This window comes from Melanerpes formicivorus, unplaced genomic scaffold, assembly GCF_026170545.1.
Source record: "Melanerpes formicivorus ecotype bairdi unplaced genomic scaffold, bMelFor1.0.p_v2 SCAF_178, whole genome shotgun sequence".
NCBI classification, from domain to species: Eukaryota; Metazoa; Chordata; class Aves; order Piciformes; family Picidae; genus Melanerpes; species Melanerpes formicivorus.
The window spans coordinates 332,835-352,621 of record NW_027142530.1 but is presented as its reverse complement, the minus strand read 5'-3'; the positions used below and the strand labels follow the sequence as shown (position 1 = coordinate 352,621).

At 48.0% G+C, this 19,787-nt stretch overlaps 2 protein-coding genes across 2 annotated transcripts in view; one reads left to right on the top strand and one right to left on the bottom strand.

The window, feature by feature from the left end:
• Positions 1–19,787, bottom strand: part of LOC137457418 (zinc finger protein 208-like) — a gene marked incomplete at its 5' end in the record, with an annotated part of 316,357 nt that overhangs the window by 33,545 nt on the left and 263,025 nt on the right. The window contains 1 exon segment of the mRNA XM_068169313.1: positions 7,159–7,172. Within this exon segment, the coding sequence (XP_068025414.1) occupies positions 7,159–7,172 (14 nt within the window).
• On the top strand, positions 5,535–6,452 carry LOC137457409 (olfactory receptor 14A16-like). Its single transcript, XM_068169305.1, has one exon. It carries the CDS (start codon positions 5,535–5,537, stop codon positions 6,450–6,452), a length of 918 nt encoding a protein of 305 aa, XP_068025406.1.

Sequence of the window (19,787 nt, the reverse complement as noted above, 5' to 3'; positions counted from 1 at the left end):
CCTCCCTGGATCTGCTGGCCACACTCTTCCAAATGCATCCCAGGATCCCATTGGCCTTCTTGGCCACCAGGGCACATTGCTGTCCCATGCAGAACTTGCTGCCCACCAGAACTCCCAGGTCCTCCATGGGGCTGCTCTCTAACTATTTGTTCCCTTGAGTGCTGTAGGGTTCACATTTCTCTGGACATTGCATGGTGCAGATCACCTCCAGTGAATCTGAGTCTCCCCAGAAATTGCCAGTGGGTTCCTCTTAATCACATGGATCCTGTTCCAGCAGGCACTAGTGCCGGAGCCGGAACACCAGACTGAAGAGAAGGAGAAAGGGAACTGAAAATCTCATCACCTGAATCTAGAAAGAAAGCCCTTGGTAGCAAATGTCCATTCTGGATTGATACAGAACACAACACAGAGAGCTGATGACAGCAATGGCTGGGGGTGCCCTGAGAGCCCTAAGGAAGGGCTGGAGGGGGGAGGGCATTCACTGGAATTCCAATACCTGATAATACCTCTTGGACATACTGAGAATCACAGAATTGTCAGGGTTGGAAGGGACCTCAAGGATCATCCAGCTCCAAGCCCCCTGCCATGGGAAGGGACACCTCACACCAGAGCAGGTTGCTCACAGCAATATCCAGCCTGGCCTTCAAAGCCTCCAGGGATGAGACTTCCACCACCTCCCTGGGCAACCTGTTCCAGAGTCTCTCCACCCTCATGGGGAAGAATTTCTTCCTAACATCCAATCTGAATCTCCCCACTTCTAGTTTTGCTCCATTCTCCCCCAGTCCTATCCCTACCCAACACCCTAAAAAGTCCCTCCCCAGTTTTCTTGTAGCCTCCTTCAGATATTGGAAGGCCACAAGAAGGATTCCTTGGAGCTTTCTCTTCTCCAGACTGAACAACCCCAACTCTCTCAGTCTGTCCATTAGCAGAGCAGCTCCAGCCCTATGCTTATCCTCATGGCCCTTCTCTGAACACCTTCCAGCACTTCCAGATCCTTCTTGTAATAGATGTCCAGAACTGGACACAGAGCTCCAGGTGGGGAGTGGGAGAATCACCTCCCTGGCCCTGCTGGCCACATTTCTCTTGTTACAGCCCAGGATACAATTGGCTCTCTGGGCTGCAAGTGCACACTGGTGGCTCCTGTTGAGCTTGTGGATGAACACTTCCCTGAAGGATAATCCAGAATTAGAAACACAGGATGGGGATGGAAGAGACTCCTGATCCAAAGAAGAGATATTCCAAATGTGTCCAGAGATGCAACCTAACTGATTAGCAAACGTTGACTGCCTGAAGTCAAGGCACCGCTGTGGGAAAAACACTCAGGCTGTGCATCCATCCAGGTTGTCGCCATCCCGTAATAAGGAACAAACACACAGGGTGGGCAGCACCAGGAGGAAAGGGAAAGTATTGGAGATGTGGCAGTAAAGGCAGGAAAAGATTACCCCTCAGCTGGTCAGGAATCTGTGTCCCTGGGGCAGTGCTCCCAAATACAACTGTGACTGATCAGTGAGAGACTCAAAGTTGGGTCCAAGGAGATGTGAAATGGCACAAATGAAACAATGCTGCAAAGGAAAGGGCCTCTGCTTGGCACAGCTTTGCCTGATGCTTTCTGCCTTGCTCAGGAGAAAGTGAAGCAGAAAAGGCCATGGTGAAGATCTCTGCTCTCCCAGTCCTCTGCAATAGGACTGCAGGTGCAGGATCAGCTTCCCAGGGAGGAGGGAAACAGGTTGCAGAAATAGCTGCTCAGGAGGGAATGGCTCCAGGCATGGCCTTTGCCTCAGAAGGAGGAGTGGGCACAGCACTGAACACAAGCTGTTGTGTTTCCATGGATCAGAGAGGAAGGACATCCATAGACATGGGTGAGAGATGGGAACAAAGCAGGATTGTGCAGGAAGGAGGAGCCAGCACAAGTTCTACACCATGAGGGTAGTGGAACACTGGAACAGGTTGCCTGGGGAGGTGGCTGGGGTCCCATCCCTGGAGATCTTCAAGGTGAGGCTTGACAGGGCTCTGGGCAACCTGATCTACTTGAGGATGTCCCTGGGGAGGTTGGACAAGAAAACCTTTGGAGGTCCCTTCCAGCCCAGCCCTTCCATGATCAGTGAGATATGGGAACCAAGCAGATTCTGCATGAAGTGCAAAAGGAAGACAGCACCTGGGGCTTCTCAGAGCTCTGGGCCTGGCTATGGTTGTGGATTCCTGCCTTGGGCTTCAGTCTCAAGCAGTTGGTTGGAGCAATTACCCTGAGCTTGTTCTCCTTTGTTTGCATGGCTGTTAGAGTGCAGGGCATGTGTGAGTGCTGGTCTGCTTGAGGGAGCAGAACAGGGGACAGCAAGGACCTCTCTGGGAAGAGCTGGGGCAAATGTCACCTTCAAGAGCAGGCCCTAAGCCTCTGTCTTCTCCTAAGCTCCCATTGCAAGGACCAGGCCTAAGGCCTGTCTGCAGTTCATAGAGCAATACTGAGCAAGACTTTCCTGAGGTTCTTTTCTCTTCTTTCTGTTGCTTTTGGGAGACTCGTGAGTTTCTCATTCCATCAGCTGGGCAGGAGATGTTCTCCTCACCTTTCACTACATGTCTTGGAATCTCTTGGGTTTGTCACCAGACATTGGTTTGGTCACCAGCTGTGTTCAGACTTTTCCCTTCACCTTCTAATCACAGAAACAGAGAATCAACCAGGTTGGAAAAGACCTGAGAGATCATCAAGTCCAACCTACCACCCAACACCCCATGACACCTAATGCATGGCTCCAAGTGCCACATCCAATCTTTTTGAACACCTCTAGGGATGGTGACACCAGCACCTCCCTGGGCAGCACATTCCAGTGCCCAATTCCTGTTTCTGGGAAGAAATTTCTCCTCACCTCGTGCTTAAACTTCCCCTGGTGTAGCCAATTATTAAATATCAATAACAGCCATAACAGGACTCCTTCCCAGGACAGGTTTGGGCCACTCTCATTAAAGGCTACACCACCTGAAGCCCTCCAACCACTTATCTGTGTCTCCTCCCACTACAACCTATATCCCCTTGCCCACTCCCTGACAGACTGGGCCCCATCCTAGTACATGCTTTCTGCCTGTTGTTTGGAGCTAGAGTGTCTAGTGTGTCCCATCCCTAGTCAGAAAGGCACTATAGGGTCTGGCAGGAACCATTCCAAATGCCCTGGGATGGAACAAACCCTGCACACAGGGAAGGACAACTGCAGCTGGGCTGGGCTGGAGGAGTGTGGCCACCCAAACACAGACGTTGTCCTCCCTTGAACTCAGCACTGCTGTGGCTACATCTGGATGCTTGGTGTCTAGGTGTGAGGTTCTGCAGTCTGATGGAGAAGGGAGGAACTGCAGAGAGTGCAGAGGAGATCTGCCAAGATGGAGGCTGACATCTCTGGAGAGGCTGAGGGACATGGGATGCTTCAGCCTGCTGAATGGAGGCTCAGGGCACTGCCATAGCAGTGTGCACATGGCTGAAGGGTGGTTTCAGAGAGGATGGAGCTCTTCTGGGGAGTTGGGAGAGACCAAAACCTCCGCACAGTGCAGCTTGGTAGATTCAGGCTGAAGATGAGGCCAAAGAAAGGTCCCTCAAAGCACAGAGCTGCTATGCATGAGGCCATCCAGAGGCCTCAGTAAATGGCAGGGAGAGCTGAGACAGCTCAGGGAAGGGATGGAAATGGCAGGGGGAGAGCTGGGTGGGGAAGTAAGATTGGTGTCAGCAGACTGAAGGGAAAGAGCTGCAGGTATGGGAGTGTGTAGGAGAGGCTGCAATAGGGATGGATAGAGGCTCTGGCAAGGCTGAGAGGCCCAAAAGGACCAAGGCCTTTGTGCCCTTGGCTCTGGCAGTGGCCTCTGCCACCAAGACCTGTGAGGAGAAATTTTGCTTTGAGGCTTTCAGGTTCTTCTATTGCAAGGGCAGTGGTCAGGGCTTGGCCTTTCTGCTTCCTAGACCAAAGCCAAGTTTTTCTCCCCTGTACTTTGCTTTTGTCTCCCTGCAATCCTGGCCTCTAACAAGCTGCTCTAACGAGTCCCTGGGGAGCCTTTGTCAGTAACAAGCCTCAGTGAGGCCAATCAGTGCTTCCAGGTACTTTGGAGTTTTCTCCTGACTTGGACTTCTTGAGAGGCTTCTTGGCAGTAGCTTGGCAGAATCTCCTGGCAGTACCTAAGGATGATGTAATCAGCCCCAAATACTCCATGGGGCTCATTAAATACTGCTGAACCTCTAATTATTGCCAAGGTTTCTGCAGATAATTGGAGAGGTTTTTATTGCACAAAGTATCTGATAAAAAGTACTTTTAAAGGTACATTTCATTCCTTTTCAGCAACAAACCACAGCAAAACCTGACAAGGTCCTACCCTGCTCACTGCATAGCCTCACTCCCCACTGCCCCCAGCAGATCCCCGGGCCACAGGTGAGGGACAGGATCTGCCATGCCAGGGGCTGGGGGTGAGGGCTTGGCCCTTTGGATCAATGAGACCCCTCCAGGTTTGCTCAGCAGCAGAGCCACCTTGAGCTGCTTGTCCTGACCTGTCAGCACTGCCCCAGTTCTCTGCTCTCACCACAGCCTGGAGATGCTTCAGTGCCTCCAGTGAAGCTTCCCTTGCATCCACTGTCTCCTGCTCTAACCAGACCCTGGGGACCCTTTCCCAGTATGCTTCACTGGGACCCATTAAAAGCAGAAGAAACTTCAGAGTTTGAATCCAACTTTGACTTCTGGAGAGGTTTCATCAGCTTCCTCTCAGTCCCTGAGGTTTACAGAGCACCAAAAGCAGCCAGAGGAGTCATTAAAACACCTTAGGCTGGACCTCTGCTGCCCTATTGGTCCAGGCTTCTGGGCTGGAAGGTGCTGCTGGCAAGCAGGCAGCGCAGCAGGAGAAAGCTCTGGCCAGGAGCAGGTCCTCTGCACAGCACAGCAGGGCTGAGGGCACTGCCAGCGGATCTCAGGGAGATGAGGAAGGCAGAGAGAGCTTCAGCATGGCCAGGACTGGGAGGATGCTGAGAGCTCACTGGAGGAGAAGTCACTGCAGTCACTGACACAGTGAGTCTGTGAGTGCAGGACACTGCAGCTGTAGCTCCTGGAGGCATCTCCATCTCAGCAGCTGATGCTCAGCTGAAGGCTCCTGGAGTGTGCACACAGAAGGAGGACCAAAGCCCTTCAGTTCCATCCTGTTAGCAGCAGTGAGCAGAGCTGGGGAAGGAGAAGGCTTCATCCCCATCACTTCTGCCTTTCTCTCTTCCCTTCACTGTCTCTGCAGCACTTCAGAGCTGCTGCCTATTTCATCACCTCTCCATGGGACATTCTTTCACTGGGTTTGGGCTGTTGGTCATTTTCTGTTCTGACTCCAGAGGAATCTTCAGGGCAATTCTGAGTCCCTGCTGCATATGAAGCTGTGATGAACCATCCCTGGTTGGTAGTGACGGGACTGAGCAGATCCATTTCTCATGCAGCTCAAGGACAGAGGTTACAATGAGGCTGAGAGAAGTGTGCCCTAACTTGTCACTGCCTTTCCCTCCTTGCACAGGTCCCCATGGCCAGAGGCAGCAGATGGCCAACAGCAGCTCCATCACCCACTTCCTCCTCCTGCCATTGCCAGGCACAAGGCAGCTGCAGCTCCTGCACTTCTGCCTCTTCCTGGCCATCTACCTGGCTGCCCTGCTGGGCAATGGCCTCATCATCACCACCATAGCCTGGCACCACCACCTCCACACCCCCATGTACTTCTTCCTCCTCAACCTCGCTCTCACTGACCTGGGTGCCATCTCCACCACTGTGCCCAAATCCTTGGACAATTCCCTGAGGAACACCATGGACATCTCCTATGCAGGATGTGCTGCTCAGGTCTTCTTTGTATTTTTCTTGCTTACTGCAGAGTTTTCTCTCCTCACCACCATGTCCTACGATCGCTATGTTGCCATTTGCAGACCCCTGCACTATGAGACCCTCCTGGGCAGCAGAGTTTGTCTCCACCTGGCAGCAGCTGTCTGGGCCTGTGGCTTTCTCTATGCTCTGCTGCACACAGCCAATACATTTTCCCTGCCCCTCTGCCAGGGCAATGTTGTGGAGCAGTTCTTCTGTGAAATGCCCCAGATCCTCAAGCTCTCCTGCTCCACATCCTACCTCAGGGAATTTTGGCTTATTCTGCTCAGTGCCTGTTTATTATTTGTCTGTTTTGTGTTCACTGTGGTGTCCTATGTGCAGATCTTCAGGGCAGTGCTGAGGATCCCCTCTCAGCAGGGACGCCACAAAGCCTTTGCCACCTGCCTCCCTTACCTGGTTGTGGTATCTCTTTTTCTAACCACTGCCATCTTTGCAAACCTGAAGTCCTCCTCCATCTCTTCCCCATCCCTGGATGTGGTGGTGTCAGTTCTGTACTCAGTGGTGCCTCCAGCAATGAACCCTCTCATCTACAGCCTCAGGAACCAGGAGCTGAAGACTACCTTGATCAAACTGATTCCTGGATAGTTTCAGAAGCAATAAACTCTTTGTCTCCTCCTGCAGAGCAGTGCTAATGTCACTCACAGTCAGGTTTATCTCTTTTTGACTGCTGCTGGTGCTGTTCCCCTTGTGAGAATGTTGTTTCCCCACCACAGTCTTTCTTCAGACCATTTCTGATCCAGTGCTGGCCTGTCTGCTGTGACACAGAGACTGCAGACATAAGCAGCTGTGCTCCCTGGGTGTGCAACATGCAAGGAAGAATTCTTCCCATCTAGAAGTTCATAACAGAGACAGAGAAGTCTTGTAAAACTCTATTTGAATAAAGGGAGAGTCCATAGGACAACTCCCTGTGGGGTCTCTCTCATTGCTGAAGGCACAGCTCCCCTTTCATCCTACATTTCCGGGTGCAGATTTCCCTCTCCCTTTCCCCACTGGCTCAGGTACTCAGGATTTAGTCTTTCTTAAGACCCCTGATCCATGTCCAACTTCACATGAACCCTCCCTGCTTCATGCATCCTATCTTCATTTAAATTAGGTTCTCCACTTCTCTGGGTGGAGACATTAATATTCAGTAGTCTGTTAAGCCTGTGCCCTGGCCTAAAAGTTCAGCAGTTCAGGCTGTGTTCAGTGTCTGCTATCTTGGGACAGACCCCTGCTGATTTACAGCAAGGTTCAAGGGAAGGGACTTAGCAGAGGCCCCTTTGTGATTTACAAACACATAGAGAAGGTGAACTGTCTGGTTCCTCCCTTTCTCTTCCAACTCCCTCTTAGCCAATTCTTCCTTTGTAAAGACACTACCTCCTTTTGATCCCATCAACCCCTCCTCTCCTTGCTTTAATAATTGTCTTCACAAAATTCATTCACCATTAACTAAATCCTTTCCTCTTGGCTCATTTCTGATGTTGGTCTGATTTGCAGATACATCACACTGCTCTTTTTTATAGCTTTTCTGGCTCACTTGATATGGCTACAACCTGCACCTGCCTGACTGCAGGACGGATAAGTATACAAACCAGGGTATCAGACAGAAAGATTAGAGCTGCTGTTGCACAAAGAGAGAAGAATGACACTCATTTGACCCATGGCCCACCAGCCAACCAAGACAATGTGTCCCATTCCAGTCCTTTCCAGGTTTGGACTGGTCCATGAGCTATATCCTTGCTGTTGGAGGCTATCTTTATTGCTGCCTCCCCATTGGCCTCAATCTTTAGGCACCAATCAGATGGATTAAACTTTCCACATCCACCTCCTTCCTCAGCTAATAGACAGACTGGAGAGTCTATTCTGGTGCATTGCCTCTCACACCTGAGTTTGGTGTTTGGCTAATAGCACAGAGTACTACTACAAAGGAAAAGTACAAAATAACAACAATAATAATAATTAAAAAAGCAAATTATAAAAAAGAAAGAAAAAATATTTAATATAAAAAACAATTTAACATAATAATAATTTTAAAAAAACCAAACAAATAAACCCCATAAGGATTACTAACAAAAAATAACTATTAACAAAAAGCATAAGGATTATTAGCAAAATAAAAATTTACAAAAGTTTAAAATGAAAAATAAGGACAAAATATTAAATACAAAAAAGGTTAAAAAGAAAATAAAAAAGGCAAAAACTAAAATAAAATTTAAAAAAAAAAATAAAAAAATAATTTAAAAAATAGATTATAAAATAACATTAAAAATTAATTAATACAAGATTAAAGTATGTTAAATAAAATTCAAGAAAAATGAAAAGCTATAAAAAATCAATAAATAAAAGTATATTTAAAAGAAAAATAAAATTACCTAAAAAATTATTAAAAATTATAGACCAAAAAATACAGATAACAATAAAAGAAAAAATATTTAAAAGGCATATTAAAAACATTAATTACAATTATATTTTAAAAATTAAATTAAAAATACTTAAAATTAAAAAATAAAAATTAATTAAAATAATATTAAAAAATAAAATACAAATAAAAGTAAAAATAATGTATTTTTTTTAAAAGGTTAAAAAAATAATAAAATTGAAATATTAAAAAATAGATTAAATAAATAAAAAATTAAGATTTTTTAAAGTTATTATTTTTTTAATTGAAATAAAAATATTATAAATTTTAAAAATAGATTAAATAAAACAAACACAAAAATAATTAAAATATTTTTTTAAAAATAATATAAGATCAAAAAATAAAATAAAATACTTAAAATAAAAATTAAAAATAAAAATTAAATTAAAAAATAAAAATAATAAAATTCAAAAAGTTAAAAAAAGTTAAAAAATCTATCAAGAAAAAATCAACAAACCAAAAAAAGAGGATGTATATTTTATAGCTAAGGGGGTTTAGTGATAGCAGCAAGAAATGTCTACCCCATGCCAACTGCAATCATCGCAATGAACAACAGCAGAAGAATCAAGACCATGAGCACACAGCATTTCCCATGCAGTCGAACATCGATCACAATAACTGTTAGGATAATCTGGGATCAAAAGCATCACTCAGAAGAATGCACCACAGCACCATGCGAATTAGGACTGACTGTTATGATTGTTTAATTGTTGTGTGACTAGAGAAAATGTCCATATGGATTTCTGTGTCACCTCACCAGTTTGCCTTAATTTTAAATAGTTAATGGGAAAGTCAAAATTCCTTACAACACAACATGCATTCTCATTTTAGGTTAAAAACAAACAAACAAAGAAAAGGCCTAGACCATGAAGTAGCCCAGGGTAAGCCAGGGATGGATCAGGACAGAGAAATAGAGAACTGAGAAGTGTCCTTGGTGTGCTGCACCCTTGCTCTCCCAGCCTTGCACTGCTCTCCCTGTCCCTGGGGGGTTGGTCACGTCCTGCCAGCTCAGAATTAGAATTAATGGAATAGAATAAACCAGGTTGGAAGAGACCTTCAAGATCATCGCGTCCAACCTATCATCCAACACCACCTAATCATCTGTGCTTGGACCACAGCCAACAGGGAGCTGATAGAAAACGTTGGAGGTCAAAACCTTCAGGGTCTGTGCAAGTGGCAAAAGATCCCAGGATGATTCAGCATCCAAGGTTCTCCAGCTCAGAGAAACACCTGATGAACGTCAAGGATCTCCACCTCTCAAAACAGTGACCCTACAGCCAGAGCCTTGGAGCTCTCCTGGGTCACAGCAGCTGTGTCCAGCATCTCCCCCATTCAGACATCTCTCAGGCACAACCTGCACCAAGGGCCAGCACCAAGTCAGACTTCTCCAGGCTCAGTTCTCATCCTCTGAGAATGCCAAAGCTTTGTGAGTGTTTGTCCTGATCTCCAGGAGGAGGAAACTGAACTCCAGGGCACCCTCTGCCAGCCACTTCTCCACCTCTCTGTGTCTTTGGACAGACACCTTTTTTGTGGCTGTCAATGGCTCCATGTCCCAGTGGAGGCCAGTGACAAGCGGAGTCCCTCAGGGATCAGTCCTGGGACCTGTCTTATTCAACATCTTTGTGGGTGACATGGACAGTGGCATTGAGTGCACCCTCAGCAAGTTTGCTGATGACACCAAGCTGTGTGGTGCAGCAGACACGCTGGAGGGAAGGGAGGCCATCCAGAGGGACCTTGACAGGCTGGAGAGGTGGGCGCAGGCCAACCTCATGAAGTTCAATAAGAGCAAGTGCAGGGTCCTGCATCTGGGTCGAGGCAATCCCAGGCACAAATCCAGGCTGGGCAGTGACTGGCTGGAAGGTAGCCCTGAGGAGAGAGACTTGGGGGTGCTGGTGGACAAAAAGCTCAACATGAGCTCTCAGTGTGCACTTGCAGCCCGCAAAGCCAATCAGATCCTGGGCTGCATCAGGAGAAGTGTGGCTAGCAGGTCGAGGGAGGTGATCCTCCCCCTCTACTCAGCCCTGGTGAGACCCCACCTGGAGTACTGTGTCCAGTTCTGGAGCCCCTATTACAAGAGGGATGTGGAGGTGCTGGAACGTGTCCAGAGAAGGGCCACGAGGATGATCAGAGGGCTGGAGCACCTCTCCTATGAGGACAGACTGAAGGAGTTGGGGCTGTTCAGTCTGCAGAAGAGAAGGCTCCGAGGTGACCTAATTGTGGCCTTCCAGTATCTGAAGGGAGCCTACAGGAAGGCTGGGGAAGGACTTCTCAGGCTCTCAGGTAGTGATAGGACTAGGGGGAATGGAATGAAGCTGGAGGTGGGGAGATTCAGGCTAGATGTGAGGAGGAGGTTCTTCCCCATGAGAGTGGTGAAGCCCTGGAATGGGTTGTCCGGGGAGGTGGTCGAGGCCCCGTCCCTGGGGGTGTTTAAGACCAGGCTGGATGAGGCTCTGTCCAGCCTGATCTAGTGTGGGGTGTCCCTGCCCATGGCAGGGGGTTGGAACTAGATGATCCTTGTGGTCCCTTCCAACCCTGAATGAAACTGTGAAACTATGAAACTATGAAACCTTTGCTGTCTCCAGGGGCAAGGTTTCTATCCTGCACTGAACCCAGCCAGCTCTGTCCCTGTGTCTGTGTGCTTGTTGCTTCTCTCCAGGCACAGCCATAGAAATAGATTTGACTTCAGGATCCCTTGCAGTCACTCAGGGTCAGCCTTGTCCTTATCCACTCTGTCATTCAGAGGCTCTTGGATCAGAACACATTCTGCTGAATCACCTTGTAAGCCCCAGGTGGGCACTGACAGCAATGGGGAGGTTGGGGAGGGTGAGGAGCAAAGTTGTCCATTCAATGTCAGACTGAAGGACAGATGTTCCTGCAAGTGCAGATGTCCTGCTGAGACAGCCTGGGTCGGTGTCACTTGGGGAATTATCATCTCTGCTCTAAACTGAAATGGAGTAAAATATTTTATCTTTGACATAAAAAATTGAGCTTTGTGAGGTGCACTTTGAAATCCTGAAGAAGAGTGCAGAGACACAAACATCTCCTGAGGGCACTTGGGACTCATTGCAGGAACCTCAGGTACTGAGAGAAGACTGAAGAAACTTCTTCAGAAGTCAGAAGGAAAACACAAAGTACCTTGAAGCACTGATTGGCCCCACTGAGGGGCATTACCAACAAAGCCTCCCAAGGGCTCCTTAGAGCAGCTCAGTGGAGGCCATGATTGCAACAGACAAAGGCAAAGTGCAGGAGAGCAAACTGTGGGTTTGGTTTATGGAGCAGAAAGGCCAAACCCTGACCACAGTGCCTGGGCAGGCAGATCCTGTCCCTCATGCATGGGTCAGGGCTCCTCAGGTGCTGTGGGGTGTGGGGTTTGTGATGCTGAGAGAAGGACAAGGGGATGAGAGTCCCCAGCCTTCCTGGGGGTGTTTAAGGAAGCACTGAGGACCCCCTGGTGCCTTAGGAAGTCTCCTCACAGCCCTTGGTGGTGGTGGATGACTGCCATAGCCAAGAAGGCAAAGCTTTGGGTTCTCCTGATGACTTCCTGCCTTGCCAGTGCCCATTGCCATTCCCACCACAGGCTGTCCTACACTGTCCCCCACACTGTGTTTGGTTTCTGCAGCAGAAAGGCCAAGCCCTGGCCACAGAGCCTGAGCAGTCAGATCCAGAGAGTCTCAAGCTTAAGTTTCCTCTCCCTGGCCTTGGAGGCAGAGCCGACTGCCATAGACAGGAGGAGAAAGACCTCAGTCCTGTTGAGCTGTCAGCCTTGCAGGTGGTGCTACACTGCCCCATGCCTGCAGCTCTTTCCCTTCATGCTCTTGACACCCATCTTGCTTTCCTAGCAGCTCTCACCATGACATTTCTGTACCCTCCCTGCTCTGTCTCTACTCTCCATGGCCATTTCTTGAAACACAGAGCCTGGGCCTCTTGGACCACAAGGATCCCCTCTGAGTGACTTTTCTTTATCCTCACCTCCTCTGTGCTCTCAGGAGCAAGAGAGGATCTGCCTAGCCTCAAACCAGGACACCTCCACTCTGAACCCTTTAATTTGCACACTATGGAAGTTTTCTTCCCTTCACACAACCACCAGAAGCTGCATCATCCCCAGATTTCAAGCAGGTGCACACTACATCTGTAGTGCCCTGAGCTTGGACTTCAACCAGCCCCAGCTCCTTCAGTTGCTCTTCATCTGATTTACTCTGCAGGCCCTTCCCCAGCTCCTTGCCCTCCTCTGCCCTGGCTCCAGCACCTCCACATCTCTCTTGGATGGAGGTGCCCAAAACTGGACACAAGAGTCAAGGTGTGGCCTCCCCAGAGCTGAGTCCCAGGGGACAGTCACCTCCCTGCTCCTGCTGGACACAGCATTTCTGATCCCAGCCAGGATGTCTTTGGCTTTCTTGGCCACCTGGGCACACTGCTGGCTCCTATTCAGATGCTTGTCCATTAGCACCCCCAGGTCCCTTTCTGCTAGACAGCTCTCCAGCCACACTATCTCTGTAGCATTGCTTGGGGTTGTTGTGAACCAAGTGCAGGACCTGGCACTTGGCCTTGTTAAGCTCCTCCTGGGAACGTTGGCCATGGATCAAATCTACCCAAGTCCCCCTGCAGAGCCTCCCTACCCTCATGCAGATCAACTCTGCCACCTAACTCGGTGTCATCTGCTGACTCACTGCTGACACACTCTGTGTCTTCATCAAGGTCATCAATAAAGATGTTAAGCAGAAGTGGTCCCAACACTGAGCCCTGAGGAACAACACTTGTGACTATCTGCCACCAGCTGGATTTATCTCCACTGAGCACCACTCTTTGGGCCCTTTCACCCAGCCAGGTCTGCATCCAGCAGAGCATTGCTCATCCAAGTCAGGAGCAGCCACTTTGCCCAGGAGAATTCTGTGGGGAGCAGTGCCAAAGGCTTTTGGAAAGGCCAGGGAGACAATAGCCTTTTCCTCATCCAACAGTCAGTCCTCCTGTCCGAGAAGGAGATCAGGTGGGTCAGGCAGGACCTGCCCTTCCTAAACCCATGCTGACTGGGCCTGATCCCCTGCTTGTCCTCTCCAGGACATGTAATGGTGCTGGAGATGCCCTGCTGCCTACCCTGCCCTGCTACTGAGCTCACACTGCCAGCTCTATAGTTTCCTGGATCCTCCTTTCTTCCTTTCTTGGAGCTGGGTGTCACATTTGCTCCTCTCCAATACCCTGGGACCTCCCCAGTGAGCCAGGAGTCCAGGTCAATAATGGATAGTGTCTTGGCAACAGAGATGTTCAAGTCCCTTCCTCAACCTCCTAGCCTCTGTTGGACTCTCTCCAGCAGACCTCTGTCTCTCTTGACCTGGGGAGCCCCAGACTGCAGGAATCTGGTTGGGACAGGAAGGGCCCAGTCTGTACTGGGATAAGATTTCAGAGTATACTGGGACAATGGCCACTGTTACTGGGAGAGGCCATGGGATCAGCTTTTACTTTGAGGTGTTCAAGACTTTACCAGGAGGCACCAGGGGCTCCTGTTAGTACTGGGAGGGAGCCCAGTCTGTACTGGGAGAGCTCAGAGAGGTTCAGTTTGTACCTGGAGGGGGCCTCGGTCTGAACTGGGAGGGTATCAGGGGATCAGTTTGCAGGGATGGGCCCTGGTCTGTGCTGGGATGGAATCAGGGTTTCAGGAGATGCACTTTGTACTGGGATGAGACTCAGACTGTGTTGGGAGATGGCAATGGGATCCCATTTGTACCAGGATCAGGCCACAGCTGCACTGGGATCAGGATATCCACTTTGTGCTGTGCTGGGTGCAGCTGGGACTGGGAAGGGGTCCAAGGGATGCACTTTGTAGTGGCACAGGAAACTGTGTGGGAGATGGCAGTGATGCAGTTTGTCCTGGGATAAGACCAGATCTGAGCTGGAGGGGTTGAGGAGATGCAGTTTGTCCTGAGATGTGACCAGATCTGTACTGGGAGGGGTTAAATGCTCTTCCATGGCATCTACCTCTGGGTGGGCTCCAGCCCTGCTGGCACAGCCCGTGCAGCCATCAAGGTGGCCTTGGTGCCAGGTGAGGTGTCATGGTAAAGGGATGCTTTTGGTGGGACCACAACCCAGCCAGGTGCCTCCTGGCAGGGATGGCAGCACAAGTCCTCATCGAGTCCTCATCCCCGTCCATCACCGCGGGCCAGACCTTGGACCTTGACTGCATGGTGGCAGGACCTGGCTCCAGCACCATCACCTGGTAGAGTTGTGGTGGCTTCTTGCCCTCTGGGCACCAGGTGGGGCCTGGGCAACACAAGCAGCACCCCAAGCCCTGCCCTATGCCCCACCATGTGACACTGATAGCTGTCCCCATTCCCAGGTTTCACGCTCCTGGGTGTGTGTGCTCCACATCACAGCAGCTGACTCCAGTGAGTCTGTGTGCAGGGCCAGCCTGGGCACCGGTGCCTGTGAGGCCTCAGTCATTGTCACCATGGTGCCTGGCTCCAGCTCATCCTACGGTGAGAGGAGGCTCGGTGGCACTGCTGGGCATGTGCTGGGCCCAGCCAGGTGGTCACAGCTTCATCCAGATTGTAATATGTGGAGACCAGACTGTACTGGAATGGGCCCAGGGAATGCAGCTTATACTAGAAAAGGGTCCAGGAGGTACTGGGAGGGGATAAGAGCATCTACTTTTTATTCAGACAAGGCCTGGAGGGATAAAAGGGATCCTGTTTGGACTGGGACAGGGTACAGGTTGCACTGGGAGGGCATGAGGGTGTGCAGTTTGTACTGGGATGGATGCAGATGGTACTGATACGGGCTTCAGGGAATATAGTCTATGCTGGGATGGGACCCAGGCTGCAGTGCTAGAGGACAGTATGATCCAGTTTGTAATGGGATGAAGCCACATCTGTACTGGGAGGGGTTAAAGGAACCATGTTTGGACTGAGTCTATACAGGAAGGGGGTCAGGGTATCCAATCTGAACTCTGAGTAGGTGCATTCTGTAATGGGAGGGGGTTTGGGTATGAAGGCATGAGGAGACCTCCTATTCTGATGACAGTGCTGCTCTGGAGCACAGCTCTGTACCAGCAGTGCCCCTGGCCTGTCCCTAACTGCAGTCCCAGCACTGCCACACAGCAGCACAGTGCCCAAGCTGCCAGAGCACTCAGGCCTTACCCCAGCACAGAGGCTCAGCAGGAGAGGGTGGAAGGGAAGAAAGAGCAGCTGAGGACAGCTCAAGCTCTGGGGCTCCCTGGCACTGCTGCTGTGCTGAGACTCTGCCCCTCCACCTCTGCACACAGGCACTGCCCTGCAGCTCCACAGAAGCCTTGGAGGAAGGAACTCACAGATGCAACTCCCTGCAGGGTCCTTTATTGTGTTGAACACACAGGGAGCACAGCTCCTCATGTCTGCAGCCTCTGGGTCACAGCACAGAGGACAACACTGAACCAGAAATGCTCTGAAGAAAGACATATGTGTGGGAACAACATTCTCACAAGGGGAACAGCCCCAGCAGCAGCCAGAACTCCAGCAGTCAGTCTGGGCCTGCACTGAGTGACATCAGAACTGCTCTGCAGGAGAAGACAAAGAGTTTATTGCTTCTGAAAGCATCCAGGAATCAGTTGGCTCAAGGCAGCCTTCAGCTCTTGGTTCTTCAGGCTGTAGATGAGAGGGTTCACTGCTGGAGGCATCACTGAGTACAGAACTGATACCACCAGGTCCAGGGATGGGGACGAGATGGAGGAGGGCTTCAGGTAGGCAAAGAAGCCAGTGCTTGTAACCAGGGAGACCACAGCCAGGTGAGGGAGGCAGGTGGCAAAGGCTTTGTGGCGTCCCTGCTGAGAGGGGATCCTCAGCACTGCCCTGAAGATCTGCACATAGGACACCACAATCAACACAAAACAGACAAAGACTAAACAGACACTGGCCACAAGAAGCCAAAGTTCCCTGAGGTAGGATGTGGAGCAGGAGAGCTTGAGGATCTGGGGCACTTCACAGAAGAACTGCTCCACAGCATTGCCCTGGCAGAGGGGCAGGGAAAATGCATTGGCTGTGTGCAGCAGAGCATAGAGAGCCCCACAGGCCCAGACAGCTGCTGCCATGTAGAGACAAACTCTGCTGCCCAGGAGGGTCTCATAATGCAGGGGTCTGCAGATGGCAACATAACGATCGTAGGACATGGTGGTGAGGAGAAAATACTCTGCTGAAATCAATAATAGAAAGAAATACGCTTGTGCAGCACATCCTGAGTAGGAAATGGCCATGGTGTCCCTCAGGGAATTAGTCATTGATTTTGGCACAGTGGTGGATACTGCAAGAAGGGGGCCGCTTTAACGACCAATTTGATCAGCGGATTCCAACTTTATTGAGCATCAGACACATCTTATATACAGTTTGCTATAATTATGCCCACTTGGCAACATATTATTGGTTGCTCTCTAAAAGGTTACATCATTGTTTTCACAACTCTGTGGAATTCTTCTATCCGGCCTAATTGCTCTCTTTCCCAGATATCGCCTCCTCCTTATCTTGCTTGCCTCCCATCTCAGGGGCAGCTGGACTTCAGCATACCAAGCAATCAGCACTTTCTCACATCTCCTACTCCGCCAGTATATTATCAACAGAGAATTCTTCAAGGCCTGAATTGCACAGGTGTTCCTGGGACCCATGTCCCCTCTTGTCCGACAACAATTCCCCCGTTTTTCTTTTGTGCAAGTAAGGCCTTGGAAGTTATTCTTTGAACACTTTGCATAATACAATTATAAACAAGTTTAACAATAATCAAAATGAGTACAATAATACCTAAGAACCTTAAAACTTACTACTATAATTAACAAACACATTTACATTAAGTCTGGGTATCCCTATCAGACACGTCTGAAAAAGTTCAATCAATTATTACCTGTTATGTTGCATCTTTATTTTCTCTAGGATGGTCAAAAATCATAATTTGTTTAATGGTAGCAAGATTTCTTTAATCTGTAAAGGTAGATCTGGCCAGGCTTTAGCTTCACAGACAGAAAACTTGCAGGCAATCAGCAAGAGCAAAAGAGCTTCATTGCTTTGCCCAATATAAAATTACCCATAATAATGTGTTTTTGCTCATCCTAGTAATACTGATCTCTTATTGGTACCAACTTCACCCAAAAAGCAACCTTACAATAGTTTTCTTCATCTTATATAGTTTCATCATCTATATAAGCAAACTTATGCTAAATAGAAGGGAGGCATATGATAGTCTTAGAATAGGTGGTCAAATCCCTTCTCCCTACATTCAGTGTGGTAAGGGTCAAAGCATCCACTTTCACACATGCTCAATTGTGCAGGCTTCTTATCTGAAGAAAACAAATTCCTAGTTCTGAATGTTTATCTTTAAGACAGCTCCTTCTCAGCCGTGATGTCTCCAATTAACCAGTGTCCTTGCAAGTCTGCAAGAGAGGTTTCTTTCTCTTTACCCTCTAAACAGGCCTCACAAGATCCTGACCCTTAATCCCAGTGCACTCTAAGTCTTACAATTTTAACACAAATCACCAGTATATTCATCACAATTCCCCCCTTTTTTTTTTTTGTCACCATTGATTTGTGTTAAAATTTCCAGATATTTCAGAACCTTCTTAATTGGATCATAATTAAGTTCATCTGTTCTGATCACATTCTGATCATAATTCTCTACTTGTAACTCATTGACATGAGCAATCTTACTTAAAGGTCTTAGTATTTTGTAACAACAATTGCAGAGTATTATGCATAGCAATATTACAATTGTTCCAACAATATTACAAACAAATGTTGAAGCCAATTTAGATCTGGTAACCAGAAAGTTAATTTATCCCATATTTCTTTAAATCCACAAGAAGTATCATCTAAAGAAATCTGATGTAATATCTGATTGTGGTTTACAATCGCCTGTAAATCTGTTTCCACTCATTTATCTAGATTAACATAACTACAACAACTTACATTTATGACTACACATACACCCCCTTCCTTAACATATAAAAAATCCAAAGCTAATCTATTCTGAGTAGATATTTTCGAGAGACTATTGATTTCAATTTGCTGCACTTTTATTGCATCTATACTTGCATTCATCATGATTTCAACTGTAGCAGAAAAATTTACTATTGCTTTTTCAAGTTCAAGTCTTTTCTCTCCGGTCTGATCAAGATTCCACACATGGGAACATGGTTTTTGATTTCGATTGGACTACTTATGTACAAATAGGGTTAGGATCAAAATTAGGCTCCACAAGTATATGTGAACTCTGCCTCCTCGGCCTGCTGGGGTGCAACCAGCAGCCGGGTGTATTTTCTTCTCGGCAGCAGTTACATTCTTCAGGAGCCCTACAGATTTTTTAACTCCTTAACCCACTTCAAAATTCCATTTGGAGTCTCTTCTCTACTTCCTTGGTTAGTTCGTTTACCATTTCCCATTGTGCTTTTGTTATTTCAATTCCTCTGCCTTCAAAATCTTATGTCTCTTACTTTTCCTTTTACTAATCCTTTTAATTATTCCTGATATTTCCCAACTAAAATTTCTCTAGTCTTTATTTCCCACTTATGCCAATCCCTTTCAATAATTTTCCATGGGGATTTAAATCCTTTTTCTCACCACAAAATAGGTTTTCTGTATTTACCAGCCCAAACTGCCTATTTTCAAATTCGGCATTCAGGACAAAATATTTTTTGATTGATGCTTTTGACCCCAGATTATCATAACAGTTATTGTGATTGATGTTCGACTTCATGGGAAATGCTGTTTCCTCTCAGTCTTGGTTCTTCTGCACATTAGTGAAGGAATAGTTGTTAAAATTAATACCTATTTACTACAAACCTTAACTTATGCTAATACCAAAAAATCCTTAAAACCTTAAAAAACTATGTTAAAATTAATCCATCAAATCAGTGTCTAAAAAGAAATAAAATTGTTACATTAACTAAAAAACACTTTCCAAAATTAAAAGCTGTTTATACATTCCTTAACTATATTACATGGAGCTCCTTTGAAATGCCTAGGCAGACAACTAAGAAGGTTCGAACCAAAAGAAAATCTTACAATTTGAACTCTTAACTAAGTGCATACACCTTACTGCAATTACTATGTACTAAGTACTTATAAATACCAAATGCTTACTTATTCATTATGCTTATTAGAAAAACTTAACAAAACTCTAAATAACAAATCTCTGAAAGACGTTACAATCAGAAATGACAAAATGAGTACTGTTGCTTTAAATCAAAACAGAGTGGTGCGGCTAAAGCCGCTGCGGGGGAAAGGGGTGGGGGCTGCTGCCGTGGCAGCTGCTCCGCTGCTACTGTCGGTGCTGTCGGTGTCGGTGGTGCGTCAGCCGGTACCGCCTTGGTCGGAGCCGTCGGTATCCGCGGGAGGAGTGCGGTGGCAGGAACGCTGTAACCGCGAGCCTCCAAGCGCTCCATTTTTTCTAAGAGGGGCCGTAAAGCAAAGTCGGCGCTGTTTGAATTCCTCGCTGCCGGTATTGTCTTCCGAATCCGAGCCGTCGCTGGCGATGTCAGAGGAAGGTTCCCCGCTGTGTGCAAACGGCAGTGGTGACGG